The sequence below is a fragment of the Amblyraja radiata genome, chromosome 37 (genome assembly GCF_010909765.2).
Source record: "Amblyraja radiata isolate CabotCenter1 chromosome 37, sAmbRad1.1.pri, whole genome shotgun sequence".
NCBI classification, from domain to species: domain Eukaryota; kingdom Metazoa; phylum Chordata; class Chondrichthyes; order Rajiformes; family Rajidae; genus Amblyraja; species Amblyraja radiata.
This window is the reverse complement of record NC_045992.1, coordinates 12,039,837-12,055,460: the sequence shown is the minus strand read 5'-3', so window position 1 is coordinate 12,055,460 and position 15,624 is coordinate 12,039,837. Positions and strand designations below refer to the sequence as shown.

Here is a 15,624-nt window from a genome sequence, read left to right as displayed (position 1 = left end):
TCTATTTTCCTCTTTTTTTTTAAAAACACAAAGTGCTGGAGTAACTCACTGGGTCAGGCAGCACGTCTGGAGAACATGGATAGGTGACGTTTCTCAAAATGTCACCTATCCATGTTCTCTAGAGATGCTCCTAATGCCCCTGTCCCACTTAGGAAACCTGAACGGAAACCTCTGGAGACTTTGCGCCCCACCCAAGGTTTCCGTGCGGTTCCCAGAGGTTTTTGTCAGTCTCCGTACCTGCTTCCACTACCTGCAACCACCTGCAACCTCCGGGAACTGCACGGAAACCTTGGGTGGGGCGCAAAGTCTCCAGAGGTTTTCGTTCAGGTTTCCTAAGTGGGACAGGGGCATATCTCACACAGTTACTCCAAGACTTCGTGCCTTATCTTGTAAACCTGCATCTGCAATTCCTCATTTCCCCTATTTTTCTGTGCATGGTTGCTTCAAAGGGACAAGGAATTTCTACCTTGGCAAAGGATAGTTTCATGGGATACATGTGCATCGCCTCTCCAATGATCAGCGAACCACCACACTCTGGCACTATCTTGCTACCTACTTCAGGTTCCCATTGGCAGACTGGGACCTGATCATGAAAGCCTTGTTTGACTAGTGTTAATAAGAAGACTGCAGGACAATTAAGATCTGCTTATAGTCAGAGTGGCCAGAGACCGTCAAACCCCGGAACACGCCCTCATTTAACAGTGTAGGAATGAACTGCAGATGCTGGTTTAAACCGAAGATAGACACAAAAAGCTGGAGTAACTCAGTGGGCCAGGCAGCATCTTTGGAAAAAAGGAACAGGTGAAGCTCTGGGTCGAGTCCCCCTGAAACGTCATCTGTTCCTAATTTAACTATGTGTGACTTCATTAGGAACATGTCTGATGGTAAAAAAAAACATGCCTTTGGTGTCAGTGTGACCTGCAGCTGAAAGTGAGTGCCTGTATATCTGGAGTGTGGTGATTTGCCTCATATGATTACCATTGCTTTCCACTCTGAAGATTGATTTTTGCTTCCCACATCTGTTGCGCAAAAAGGAACACTGCTGCTCATCACATTTCTTAGTCAGTCAGTTAATTTAGAAGGACAAATGTGTTGAGCATTCTAACATGAAGTCAATAAAAAATGATTGGATTGGGACCAGGGAGAAACAATTTCTGCATAGAGTAGTCCCTTGTTTCTGAAACAGAAATAGAATATGGTTTAGTGCTGCACATAAAATATTGTTTTAAAGATATTTCTGACAGAAACCTGATTACATAAAAGCTCCACTCCACTGTTCTGTGACATATATTACAGACAAGTTAGCAGATGTTGCTGTTGATGTATGGACACAGTGGGTGGAAGTTAGGCCTAGCCTTGGAGACCATTTGAAGTTGCCTGAGCTCAGCTAACCCACGAGTAGCCTAAAGCACCCCACCGCTGCCCGTCTTGAAGTGATTCCAGTTACAAGCTTGCCTTCAACCTGTGTTAAATTACGAAACGTAGAAATCAGGAGCAGGAGTTGGAGCATTCAGCCTGTATAACATACTCTATTCTTCAGTGTGTTCTTGACCTATCCATATTTAATACCCGGTTTGTGTTTCTTCCCAGTTACATTGATCAAACCCCTCCTTACCTATATGGAAAAACTTGGTCTCAGCTGCCTGGTCGGTGTAAATCTGTGGGCCAAAGGGCCTGTTTTCATGCTGTACCTCGTAAACTAAAGTAAAATAAGCCCCTCTCCAATATGTAATAATTAATCCAGCATCTAATGAGTATTGGAACGTAACCACCAAATCAATGGCTATTCCTGGGGCAGCCACCTTTGGTACTCTGGAATGCAGACTATGAGGTACTGTGGATCTATCAATCCCATTAAAACTCCATGGTAAAATTAAATTCCTTCAGCTTTCCCAGCCAGCTATCCCTCGGACAGACTAAATGTGCAAGAAGAAACTGCAGATGCTGGTTTAAATCGAATATAGACACAACATGCTGGAGTAACTCAGCGGGACAGGCAGCATCTCTGGAGAGAAGGAATGGGTGACGTTTCGGGCCTCGACCCAAAACATCACCCATTCCTTCTCTCCAGAGATACTGCCTGTCACGCTGAGTTAACTCCAGCTTTTTGTGTCTATCCCTCAGACAGAGGCAGGTGTGCAGGGTATTAGTTTAATTTTTGTTTGGTTTCGAGATACAGCATGGAAACAAGCCATTTGGCCCACTGAGTCCACATGGACAGTCGATCACCCACCCGTTCATATAATTTCTATATAATCCCACTTTCTCATCCATTCCCTGCACACTCAGGGCAATTTAAAGAGGCCAGACAGCCGACAAATACGCACATCTTTAGGATGTGGGAGGAAACCGGAGCACCCAGAGGATGTAAATTCTGAAAATATTTTTCTTTTCATGCGCGATACTGGAAGCAGATCAAACGTCCCATCTTTGCTTTCCCATTTCTCTGCCCCTATCCTCATTCACCCAATTCCTATCCCACTTTAAGCCATAACTAAATTTGACTAGTAATGTCGTCTTTTCCCCCGGAGCTAGCAATGAAAATCAGTGACTCTAAAGAATGATTTCCGTCCATGAAGCAGCTCAAGTAAAGGCTAATTTAAAGAAGGCTCTGTGACCTTCATATATCGATTCCCAAAGCGCTTGTTTCTCAGGCATGTAATGTTGCTAAGGTTAAATGTTTCTTTGCCATGGGTGGCAAGGCCATGTTATGTTTATGATTAATGTTGGGTTAACCCAGCACCTTCTACTGTGTGTCTAGTTGTAAGAGATAATTGTGTTAATGTTCTCCTTAGCAACAAGCCTAACCTGTATGTGCTCTGTTGAATTGGAGCCATTATTTTTACTCTTAATCATTGGAGACATTTCCGAACCATTGACCTATAACGTGCTATCAGTCAAGGCATAGTTCAAGCACTAAAGGGTCTGTCCCACTTGAGCGTCATTTGCGCGACATTTACGCAACATCCTAAAAATTGTTTGGCGCGTCCTGAGGCGTGGAGGCGTATGCAGTGACGCGCTGTAACGCGTGGCACCCCAGGATTTTGTGGGGCTCAAAATCCTCGCGCGCCACCTGCGTGACGTACTGATGGCGTACACTGACATACTGATGGCATACGCTGATGTACTGACGGCATACATGTAGCGCGTGGTGACACATGGTTACGCACGGTGACGCACGAACGTTGCCTATTCTAATTTATTATTCATCACCATGCGTCAATGTCCATAACCATGCACCGCCTGTACGCCATCGGTGCGCCATTTGAGCGCCGCACCACGTGACCACCTGGGTATAAAGCGCGCGTAGTTTTGAAAAATTTTCACCATAGTCTCTTTGATTTTTACTGGGAAAAATCTTGCCACGGAGATCGGACTAAGTATGAACGACATCGCAAATGGCTCTCAAAGGGGGCAGGGCCCTCAGTGGCACTTGGCGCGTGACTGTCGTACTGCTAGACGATTTTCACTACTGGCCTGTCACATAAATGACGCACAAATGGCGCCCAAGTGGGACAGACCCTTTAGTGATCAAACCGTTACAATCTATTCTTTGAGTTGTGTATTGTTGAAAGTTCCCTATTGATCATGGATTTGCCTCATGCGATCTTGATTTATTTTTCCAGCCTCCACCCAAGATCTATGAAAAGCAACTGGATGAGAGGGATCACACCATAGATGAATGGAAAGGTAACGAGATGTACTCTAAAACTAGGGCTTGAGGTGTAATGCTTGGGATATGCATGACCCATGCCCAGAATATTACAGGTACTCTGCATTATGTGTACAGAAGAACCAATGTGTAGGAAAGAACTGCAGATGCTGGTTTATACCAAAGGTATGCACAAAATTGTGTGGACCTCGAGAGTTGTTAATGGTGACCCATGAGCAGAAACGTATTGTGGTGAATTAATGAGCCTCATGGTGACCAGTGAATTTCTAGACCAATGTTTCCAGCGGTGACGACTGACAAACGTCTAATCTTCAGCTTTCCACGAAGATACCCAGCAAGCTGGCTTTTTCCTATACATTTTTGTAATGACTACAAATGCTAATTTACCTGCAGAACGGCAAAGCACAATGAGCTGGAGGAACTCAACAGATTAGGCTGCACCTGTGGAGGGAATGGGAGGCGATGTTTCGGGTCGGGACCCTTCAGTCTGGTGGAGTAGGTTCTTCCCCACCCAGTCTCCTCACCTCTTCCTACCAGCTCTCTCCCCTCTACTCCATCAGTCAAGAAGGGCCCCAACCCGACATGGCACATGTCTATTCCCTGCACAGATGCCGCCCGACCTGCTGAGTTCCTCCAGCACTTTATACTTTGCTCAACATTCTAGCATCTGCAGTTCCATGTTACATGCAGAATTACCTAGTTCAGGGTGGTTACTGTGAAGATGAACAGTAAACACTAGTTAATTGCCAGACAATACAGATATAACGATTATTGCATTGTGGTGACTGTGTCTTCCGAACATCATTTAATTAATAACGATTGTAAATGTGTCTGCAGAGTTGATATATAAGGAAGTTCTGGAGTGGGAAGAAAGAATGAAGAATGGTGTTGTAAGAGGACAGCCACCTTCTTTAGGTTAGTTATTGCAAACATATTTTAGTGCAATACTGTACACATTTGTGTTTGTGAATCTGCCGGGCTATTAGTGATGAATCATTGTGAATGTTTTCCACTCCCATATGAATATAGCTTAGTTTACTTGAAATGATTGGGGATGCATCTTGATATTAAAATTGACTACTTGTGCTTTAATGGAGCTGCTTTCAAATAAAGCTACATCGTTTCGACTGAAATTAATGCCCGGCACTGAGAGTCTTAATTTTAATTTTGAGCAACACGGTGGAAGGGAACCAGAGTGAATGTGATTCATAGAGTCACCATGGATGCTGCATTACCCGCTGAGTTACTCAGCATTTTATATTTTGCTCAGAATTCCAGCATCAGTGCCTGCAGGTACACGCATTTCCTGTTCAATAAACTACATGGTGCAGTACTACCATCTGCTGGAGGCAGACATTCTTGCAGCATTAACTTTGGAATGTTTTTTTTGGCTATTCTCACAAAAGTCACAGACACAAAATGTTGTTTTTTTCTCTTTCCAGTGATGCTGACTGACCTGAGTCTTTACAGCATTTTGTTTCCATTTTCTATTATATTTTCACATGGACTGTTTCATTCCTGAATGATTAGTTAAAGATGCTTTTGATAAGGTATCAATTTCCAGTGTTAATGTCCAGGCCAAGTAATTCAGCCTGGAATTAATTTACTTGAAAATCCAATGAACTTCCGTATGTATTTACTGAGCCAGCAACAGTGAGAATGGATGACCCTGGGAAGAAAGCATCATTCAGATACTAGATGGCTACAGTTTGTATCATCTGTCTCAAAGCATCGAATATTGTTTGCCATTAGCCATCGCGGTGGCGCAGCGGTAGAGATGCTGCCCTACAGCGAATGCAGTGCCGGAGACCCGGGTTCGATCCTGCCTACGGGTGCTGTCTGTACGGAGTTTGTACATTCTCCCCGTGATCTGCGTGGGCTTTCTCCGAGATCTTCGGTTTCCTCCCACACTCCAAAGACGTACAGGTTTGTAGGTTAATTGGTTTGGTAAATGTAAAAATTGTCCCTAGTGGGTGTAGGATTGTGTTAATGTGCGGGGATCGCTGGTTGGAGCGGGCCCGGTGAGCCGAAGGGCCTGTTTCCGCGCTGTATCAATAAACTAAACTAAAGCCTGCTCAGCACCTAAGTAAAATAAATCCAATACTTGCAAATGCAAATAATACTTATTTTCTAACAATAAAAAATTGTGCGAACCCCTGTTTTTTATTTTTCCAAATCCATTTGTGACAAGCCTTACTGGAGAGGAGTTTGTGCTGGGACTAGCAGGAAGTCATTCAGCATCAAACATTCAGGACATGGTGCTCAGGAATGGGCACAGAGAAAGATCATTTGAGGAATTAATGCTTCTGCCTCCCCCGTAGCCCTTGATCTGATCCTTGAAACCTGTTGATCACCTTCTGCCAAAGAGGAGTCAGTATCTCCTGAACAAACTAAATTGAAATTCCCTTTCCAGTCTTTCCTATCGGTGACCCCTAATGTGGGAGGTGGTTTCCTATCCGATGGAATGCTTATTTGAAACAAGTTATATACTTGCTGTCAGTTTGATGGTGTCTGTTTGGTACCTGCTGCCTCCAAGTTTGGGTCCAGGTATCTTGGGTTATTGGATATGGTCCTCTCTCTCCCCTTCCACCCCTATCCCTCCCTTGTGCTTCACATTTCACTCATCCTACAGGGATAGGACAAGTTTGGAGGGATATAGGCCAAATGCAGGCAGGTGAGACTAGTGCAGATGAGACATGTTGGTCGATGTGGGCAAGTTGAGCCAAAGCGCCTGTGTTCTACCGTCTCCTTCTCACCTCTTCTAATCTTTGACATTTACTCTACCCAGCTGCCAATCAACCCCCTCCCCTGTAAATATCTACTACTATATAAAGAAGCTTTAGTAGTCAGGCAGCATCTGTAGAGAACATGGATAGGTGATGTTTTGGGTTGGGACCCTTCAATCTGAGCACGTTTTTGTAAACTAGCTTCTGCAGTTTTCAACCTGTCACTTGCCAGTCTTTGTCCCACCCACCTCTATTTTCCAGCTTACACCCCACTTCTCCATCAGTTTGATAAAGGAACCCAACCCAAAACATCTTCTGTCCTTTCCTTCCTGCTGAGCCAGTTCCCCCAGCACTTCCATTTTGCTCTTGGGTCTATTCTGAAGAAGGGTCTCGACCTGAAATGCCACCTATCCATGTTTTCCAGAAATGCTGCCTGACCTGCTGAGTTACTCCAACATTTTATGACCTTTTGGGTATTAACCAGCATCTTCAGTTCTTTGTTTCTCTATCCGCAATTAATTATCTCTTTTTGTAGTAGAGTTGCATTTTCCAAGTTTGTTCAGCCCCCCAGCCAACTGCTGCTGGCTCTGAGAATATGAACTTCTCCTGTGTTTTGGGTCCAAAAGAAAGAGTCCCGTTTAAATCATTGTTGCAGCCAGTCTGCTTAAAGAGTATCAGAAAAAGCATCATCTGCTTGGCTTCCTGTTATTATAAATCTGTGCTGTTCATGCATTGCCAAGTAACAATATTTCAGCATGATTTTATGGCGAGCATACCTATTACATATTACTCTAAATTATTCTTTGATGTGTTGATGAGTAGTGAATAGTGTAACTAAAGCAGGAGGAATGTAACAGTTCTGCTGCAATTGTATGTCAACTTTGTTTCAATGCTTCTCCACAGTTCACACAGTTTCCATCATTGCACCAAGTTCCCCGTGATCTACGAGCTGCCACTTATTGTTCTACTTTGGCGCAAATATAGATGGCCGGTTAGTAAGTTTGTAGTGATACCAAAATTGGTAGAGTCGCAGACAGTGAGGAAGGCTGTCAAAGGATACAACGGAACATAGATTAGTTACAGAACGGACAGAAAAATGGCAGATGGAGTTTAATTATGAGCATGTGTGAGGTGTTGCATTTTGGGAGGTTGAATGTAAGGCAAAAAATATGCAGTTCATGGCAAGACCTTTAACGCATTGATGTACGGAGGGATCTTGGGGTCCAAGTCTTTAGCTCACACAAAGTGGCAACAAGGAGATGGTGGGTACAGAAAACGTATGATATGTTTGACTTCAAACGTCGGGGCATTGAGTATAAGACTCATGAAGTTGTGATGCAGATTTACAGAACTTGGTGGGGCTGCATTTGAAGTATTGTGTACAGTTCTGATCATTGCATCACAGGAAGGATATCGTGGCTTTGGAGAAGGTACGGAAGAGATTTATTAGAATGCAGCCTGGATTTTAGAGTATTAGATATAAGAAGAGGTTTGGATTGTTTTCCCTGAAGTGTCAGCAGCTGAATGGAGTCCTAGTTGTATATAAAATTGGGATGCATAGATAGGGCAGACAGTCACAACCTTGTGCCCAGGGTGGTAATGTCAATGACTAGGGAGGCAAGCTTTACGGTCAGAGGTGGAAAAGTTAAAGGAGTTGTGCGGGACAATGTTTTTTTGACACAGAGAGTGATGCGTACCTGGAATGCACAGCAAGGGTGATGGTGGCGATAGATATGGCAGTGGCATTTAAGAGGCTTTAGGATAGGCTCCTGGATATACTGGGACTGGAAGGATATGAATCATATGCAGGCACAGTAGATTTATTTAACTTGGCATCGTGTTCGGCACAGACAGAGTGAATTTAGAGTGGAGAATGTGGCGCTAGTTTTAAGGTTGTTCTGTCCCGGGTAATTGCAAACTCTGAATCTGATATTTAAAACTACTTGTTTAAGAAAGAACTGCAGATGCTGGAAAAATCGAAGGTAGACAAAAATGCTGGAGAAACTCAGCGGGTGAGGCAGCATCTATGGAGCGAAAGAATAGGTGACGTTTCGGGTCGAGACCCTTCGTCAGACTGTGGGGTGGGGAGGGGGGGAGCGGGAAGAAGAAAGGAAGAGGTGGAGGCAGTAGGCTGTGGGAGAGCTGGGAAGGGAGAAAGCAAGGACTACCTGAAATTGGAGAAGTCAATGTTCATACCGCTGAGGTGCTGCTCCTCCAATTTGCGGTGGGACTCACTCTGACCATGGAGGAGACACAGGACAGAAAGGTCGGATTCGGAATGGGAGGGGGAGTTGGCTGAGCCACCAGGAGATCAGGTTGGCTAATGCGAACTGTGCAGAGGTGTTGGGCGAAGCGATCGCCAAGCCTGTGCTTGGTCTCACCGATGTAGAGCAGTTGACACCTAGAGCAGAGGATGCAATAGATGAGGTTGGAGGAGGTGCAGGTGAACCTCTGCCTCATTTGGAAAGAGTCAAGGGGGAAGGTAAAGCGACAAGTATAGCATTTCCTGCATTTGCAAGGGAAAGTACCGGGGGAGGGGGTGGTTTGGGTGGGAAGGAACAAATTCACCAGGGAGTTATGGAGGGAGCGGGCTCTGCGGAAAGCCGAAAGGGGAGGAGATGGGACGATGTGGCCAGTGGTGGGATCCCGTTGGAGGTGACGAAAATGTCGGAGGATTATCTGTTGTATGTGGCGGCTGGTAGGGTGGAAGGTGAGGACAAGGGGGACTCTGGCCTTGTTATGAGTGGGGGGGATGGGGAGTGAGAGCAGAGCTGCAGGATATATGAAGAGACCCTGGTGAGGGCCTCGTCTATCGTTGAAGAAGGGAACCCCTGTTCCCTAAAGAATGAGGACATCTCCGATGCCCTGGTTTGGAACACCTCATCCTGGGTGCAGATGCCATGTCGACGGAGGAATTGGGAGTAGGGAATAGAGTCCTTACAGGAAGCAGGGTGGGAAGAAGTACTACTTGGTTATTTTGTCTGCTCAAGAATGATGTCGGAAGCAGTTCAGAGAACGGCTTTTGGTAGAATGACAGCATCTACTGAAGCCAAGCAGCCAAATGGAAAGGTTCAAGTAGAGATATTAAGCTGATGCAAAGATGCCCAATGGTGGGATATCAGGAAAGGAGTAATTACTTCAAAGGGCTTTTTGTTAAATTAATATTTTTTTTCTTTTGGAAATTGTCAGTCTCCAAACAAACGTCCTCATTGTTGGAACCAAATAAACCACACTGAGCAGAAAGCAAAGTGTTGGAGGAGCTCGATGGGTCTGTGGAGTGAAATGAACAGACGATGTTTCGGGTCGGGACTTATCTTACCAGCCTGAAATTTCTTCTCCGACCACTGTAACTTTGTTTAAAGCCGTTAACAAGACTTGCACCGGTATCTGAGCCGGTTTAGTTTAGTTTAAAAATGCAGTGCGGAAACAGGCCCTTCGGCCCAACGAGTTCACGCCGACCAGCGATCCCCGCACACTAACATTATCCTGCACAGACTAAGGACAATTTGCAATTATACCAGCCAATTATCCTACAAAACTGTATGGCTTTGGAGTGTGGGAGAAAACCGGAGCTCCTGGAGAAAACACACGTGAGGGAGGGAGGGAACATACAAACTCCATACCAACAGCACCTGTAGTCACGCTCCAACCTGGGTCTCTGGCACTGTGGGGCAGCAACTCTAACGCTGCACCACCATGCCACCTGGTAGAAAATTAATCCTGAATTTGTACCGCTGGTGACAAAAGGACTGGTTGTCAAAGTTATCCACATTGCTTTGCTAAGTGTGAATGGGTTTTCTAGTTTGTCGGTTTCAATTGCCACAATGTGGTTTCGATCAATTTATATTGTGCCATTGACTTTTATTGATGTGGTCGATTCGCTCATTTGTAACAACGCGAAAAAATGACCCTTCTCCTCCATTACTAACTGTGTTTCCTTATTTCTCATAGCACAGGTGCAGCAATGATCAATGGTTCACATCATCCATCTTCATCTTCATCTGTCAACGATGTATCCTCCATGTCAACAGATCCAACGCTGGCCTCGGATACAGACAGCAGCTTAGAGACATCAACAGGACCTCTGGGCTGTTGCAGATGACTAGCCTTCCTCTCTCTGGGTTCTAACTGTTCGCGCTGAATGATAGAGAGGGTAGACCAGCTTTTAAAAAGCTCTAATTGCATTTTAATTTTATTGGAATCGGTTTGCCATATAAATATGACTTTGAATTCTGTTGGATTTTGACACAGTAACTTAAACACAGCAACGTTTAGTGTGGGGGAACAACCCTAAAGCATGACTTGTACATTTGTAAAGGACTTGCATTTAACATCACTACATTTAAGTCTGTTTTGGAGGAAGAAGGAACAGAAAAATACAAATAAGCTCCGGCCTCCAGTTTGTTGAGGAGCAACTTAGTTAGGCTACGTGTCACTGTCGCATGAAGTGATTTCTGCCCTTTGAGTATTCTGGGTACTTCTCTACTCCACTTGGCTAACTGCTAGTTGTGGACTAGGTCAATAAGTTACCATGTTGCCAGTGTCCATAATAAATCCTGGTTGACTGTGGCTTGCCTGCTTACACATCCAAAGCTAAGCCTGAGTGCGTTTTAAATTTTGATTCAGCCATTTTGAGTCGGGCTACTGTGTACAGAGTTAGGAATAATGACACAATATCAGTAAGAACAATCACCTCTCCACGCACAGGGCAGTGAAGGGGAGCAGAATTGAGATGTGAACACGTGGTTTTGAGAAGATTAGATATCACAAGACTGAATGAGTGTTTTATTCTATCGAGTGCCAGCTCTGAATTCATTGTAATACGATCACATTGCCCCTAATGAGCTGTTATTTCTAATTACAAATGATTTGGTTTAATTCCTTTCTATTATTCCAGGAGTTCACAGTGTAGAGTGCCCAGCAATAAAAAAAAATAGTTTCATTTGTAGCTGGCTTTTCCTAACACAACTTGACAAAAAAAAACTTTGACGAGAATCCATGGCGTAGTGTTATATTCCAGGCAAACTTAAGATCTGTCACGTATAAAGTGCATCGTGTCTCCAGAGGTTTTTAAATAATTAATGAACTACCTCACACAATCAATGTACGATTTCAAGGACGTCGAGCTGCCCACTTTCTTACCAGTCAGTACAATATGGAACGTAACTTATTTAATTTATTTCTGTTGTTAAAGAAGTCTCTGGTCCATCCCCGGAAGTTAGCCAAGTTCACAGCTGAAACCGTCGCCTCAGAGGAAATATTGTTCTGCCTGTACTTTGTTAGAGAAATGTTTAATGTGTTTGTATATTTGTTTACTCATACTCAACCTGCAATAATATTTGCAAATTGTGATACAGATTTAATTGTAAAGATGGAAATAGCTGTGGTGTGGTAGACCTATTTTTGAGGATGGTGAGGGGATTTGAAGGGGATGATGGTGTTTTCTTCCCGTATAATGAGAAACACAATGGTAATAAGTGCCACGTTGGGTCGCTGAGGGCACCCTGTCTGGGTTAGTCATTTTAGTGCATATATGTTGAATGATGTTCTTGCCTCCCTCCCCAATATTTCTGCCCCCCTCCTCCCCACCCCTCTACTAAATGGGGATATCCAGCGTGTACTGTTGGCATGTCTGAAGCAGAGTGGATATTATATATTAACTAATAAATAATATTGGGCGGCTCGATGGCAGAGCGGTAGAGCTACTGCCTTACAGCGCCAGAGACCCGGGTGGGTGCTTGCCTGTACGGAGTTTGTACGTTCTCCCCGTGACCTGCATGGGTTTACTCCGAGATCTTCTGTTTCCTCCCACACTCCAAAGACGTACAGGTTTGTAGGTTAATTGGCTTGGTATAAAAATGTAAAATTGTCCCTAGTGTGCGTGTATGGTAGTGTTAATGTGCAGGGATCACTGGTCGGTGTGGACTCGGTGGGCTGAAGGGCCTGTTTCCGCGCTGTATCTCTAAACTAAACTAAAATCAAGGTATTGTTCATTTTAACGAACCCCATTCATCCTATGAGCTGACAGTGTATGTACAGTTTCATAACAAAATGGAATGATTTATTTCATTTTATGAGTGCTCATGTAATAAGCGTAGCTTAATGGGTTCGTGGGATGTTCACGGTGGTAGAACGATCTAACATGAGCAATTTCCCAGAGCGTAGGATAACTTAGTCTCTTAACCTTCTAGTTCAAAACAGCTTCTGAAATAGTAACTCCTTCTGTCAAAGATTCTCTCAACCACCCTGAACACAATCAGAGCTTAATCCTTTTGTGCTGGAAGTGGATCATCCTTTAACACTGGTGATTAAAGGAGGGGGATAAGATTTAAATACCTGTCTGCTTATCCTGATTACAGTCGATTAAAACACAAGTTAAATCATGTTGAGGGTTTCATGAAAATGTTCCGCCCTTCATAATTTACTGCCATAATTTAATAGAACCCTGACATTTGAACCAGGCTGCAAATTAGATGCTAACCGGTTTTATTTTTAACCTATAGATTTTTATAATTATGTAAACATGAAGCTCGATATATCACACTGTTTGGGCATCATAGCTGCTCGCTTGGTGCAGTGAAATGACCCGCTAAATTGTGGTTCAAAAAGAAGAAAATATAAATGCTGGAAATTCTCCGCACAAACATAATAACAGTCGGCAGCTGAAAGTGAAACTGGTTAAAGTTTGTCACCACATTCAGCTATCAACATGAAAATGGAAGCCAGGCTATTCACGGAGTCCACTATCCTGTTCTGAATTTTGCAGTATTTTCTGTTTCCGTTCCAGTTTGTTTCAAACCAAGAGATCACAAAATATACGCTGCAGTGGTTCTGAGTGTTGTGTGTTTTACATTTAAATTACTACTTAAAGACAAAATGTCTTATCCTGTTCGTCAGTGTTTATTCTCCTCTCCCCCTCCCTCAGTGAAAATCACTCATCGTTTTCTCATCATTTAACTCTGTGTGTGTGTGTGTGTGTGCGCGCGTGTGAGATACACAAATAATTATGCTGTCAGTGCCAAATTTAAAGGGGGCGGAAGAAATGGTTTATTTTCACTGTAATTCATACACAAAATTTGTCATTCAGTCGCATATTATCCTCTCTGTGGATTAATTCCTACAGTAAGCTCTTTTTTTTATACCCACTGTGACCCTCGGTAGTCCCAACATTTTACGTGAAGCTACACTTTGTGAATTTGTATTTCATGCTTTGTCGATGCACCATGATCTTCCAATATGGGAAAAATAAATGTTGGAAGTGTAACTCTCTTGGATCTGACGTGTCTTGCCTGGGTGGATGGATGGGAGAGTGGGAACATTGGCAGGAGGAGTGCAACTGGAGAAAAATGATCACATCTGAAGAAGGGTCTCAACCCGAAATGTCACCCATTCCTTCTCTCCAGAGATGCTGCCCAAAATGGTGGAGGTTCCGATCCGTTGCGTACTACACGCCAGTCCATTGGATTTTGCAGGAGTGGTCTATCTTAGCCTTCTATGATCTTTGATGCTGCCTGTCCCACTGAGTTACTCCAGCGTTTTGTGTCTACCTTCAAAATGATCAAGTGACTCTGTTTCCTCCAAGGAATAGTCTTAAAATTGCTGCAATCGTCCCAGAATTAGCAGAGGGAGGAAGCACTCCACCTTGCAATCTGCTTGCCTGCCCCATCTGTGGAAGATTCTGTGGGCTTCACATGGGGTCTCATCGGCCACTTCTGAACCCACAATATCAGGATGGAAGCAAGGCTTCCACAATCCCATGTCACTGCCCAAGAAGAGATAATTGAGTTTTTCCAGCTGCAACTGAAACGGGCGGGCAGGCATGTTGCTGGAATTCCCAGCTCTTGTCTACAGGACCCAAGATACCACCAGAAATTTCCCAGTAAGGAAATAAACATGTTACCACCTTTATATTCTGCTTTTATACCACTAGCATTTTTTTCAGCTAATTTTATTTTTGTGATTTGGATTTACCCATTTGGATACAATTTAGTTTTGGAGATACACATGGAAACAGGCCCTTTGGCCCACCGACCTCATGCCGATTGTCAGTCACCTGTTCCCACTAGTTGTGTGTTATCCCACTTCCCAATATCATTCCCTACCCGTTAGGGGTAATTTACAGAGGCCAATTAACCTACAAATCAGCACATCTTTGGGATGTGAGAAGAAATCAGTGCACCGGGAGAAACCTACATACAAATCAAGAATCTCTGCTTTTAAAATATCCATTGACTTGGCCTCCACAGCCTTCTGTGGCAAAGAATTCCACAGATTCACCACCCTCCTCATCTCCTTCCAAAAGGAATATCCTTATGACCTCTAGTCCCAGACTCTCCCACTAGTAGAAACATCCACTCTATCAAAGCATTTCACTGTTCGGTAAGTTCCAATGAGGTCCCCCCCTCATTCTTCTAAACTCCAGCAAGTACAGGCCCAGTGCTGTCAAACGTTCATCATAAGTTAGCCCACTCATTCCTAGGATGATTCTTGTAAACCTCCTCTGGACCCTCTCCAGAGCCAGCACATCTTCAGATATGGTGCCCAAAATTCCTCCCTATGGTCCAAATGAGGCCTGACCAGTGCCTTATAGAGCATCAGCATTACATTCCTGTTTTTGTATTCTAACCCTCTTTAAATAAATACTAGCATTATGTTTGCCTTTACTGCCAATACGATCAGCACTCCCAAGTCGATTTGTACATCTCAGTTCTGGATGTAGCAGCTCTACAAGTTGTGCCACTGTGCATGCACCTTTTAAATTTAGCCCGTTCGGTAATACCATAAAACCACCAAGATTTGCTGGGTATTCTCAACAGGTTTGACCCACCATGATGTAACCGAGCCATAAGTGACATATGGGAGAACTGTCTCGTTCAGCAAAGATAGACACAAAATACTGGAATAACTCGGAAGGATAGGCAGCATCTCTGGATGGAAGGAATGGGTGATGTTTCATTCGTCACCCGTTCTCTCCAGAGATGCTGCTTGTCCCTCTGAGTTACTCCAGCATTTTGTGTGTATCTTCAGTGTAAACCAGCATCTGCAGTTCCTTCCTACAGGGTCTCATTCGGCTAACAGAGTTAGCAAAATCTTGTTGGCATGTTCATCTGCCATGGGTTTCCTGTAAGTAACACACTGCTGTCCTATACCCTCATAAGTCATGGAGCAGGAATATTAAGGCACTGGGGAGAGAAAGAGTGAGAAGGAACTGCCTCCACAAAATCA

General features: G+C 44.0%; 1 protein-coding gene across 4 annotated transcripts in view; it reads left to right on the top strand.

Moving 5' to 3' along the window:
- Positions 1-13,663, top strand: part of mapk8 (mitogen-activated protein kinase 8) — a 74,071-nt gene extending 60,408 nt beyond the window's left edge. The window contains exons 10-12 of one of the 4 annotated variants that reach the window (XM_033012805.1): positions 3,627-3,690; positions 4,511-4,588; positions 10,356-13,663. In XM_033012805.1, coding sequence (XP_032868696.1) covers positions 3,627-3,690; positions 4,511-4,588; positions 10,356-10,501 — 288 coding nt within the window. In that variant the 3' untranslated portion in view covers positions 10,502-13,663. Of the gene's footprint in view, positions 1-3,626; positions 3,691-4,510; positions 4,589-10,350 lie in introns of all 4 variants that reach the window. The other 3 variants (XM_033012809.1, XM_033012806.1, XM_033012808.1) reach the window with 3 other exon arrangements.
- The last annotated feature ends 1,961 nt before the right edge of the window (positions 13,664-15,624 follow it).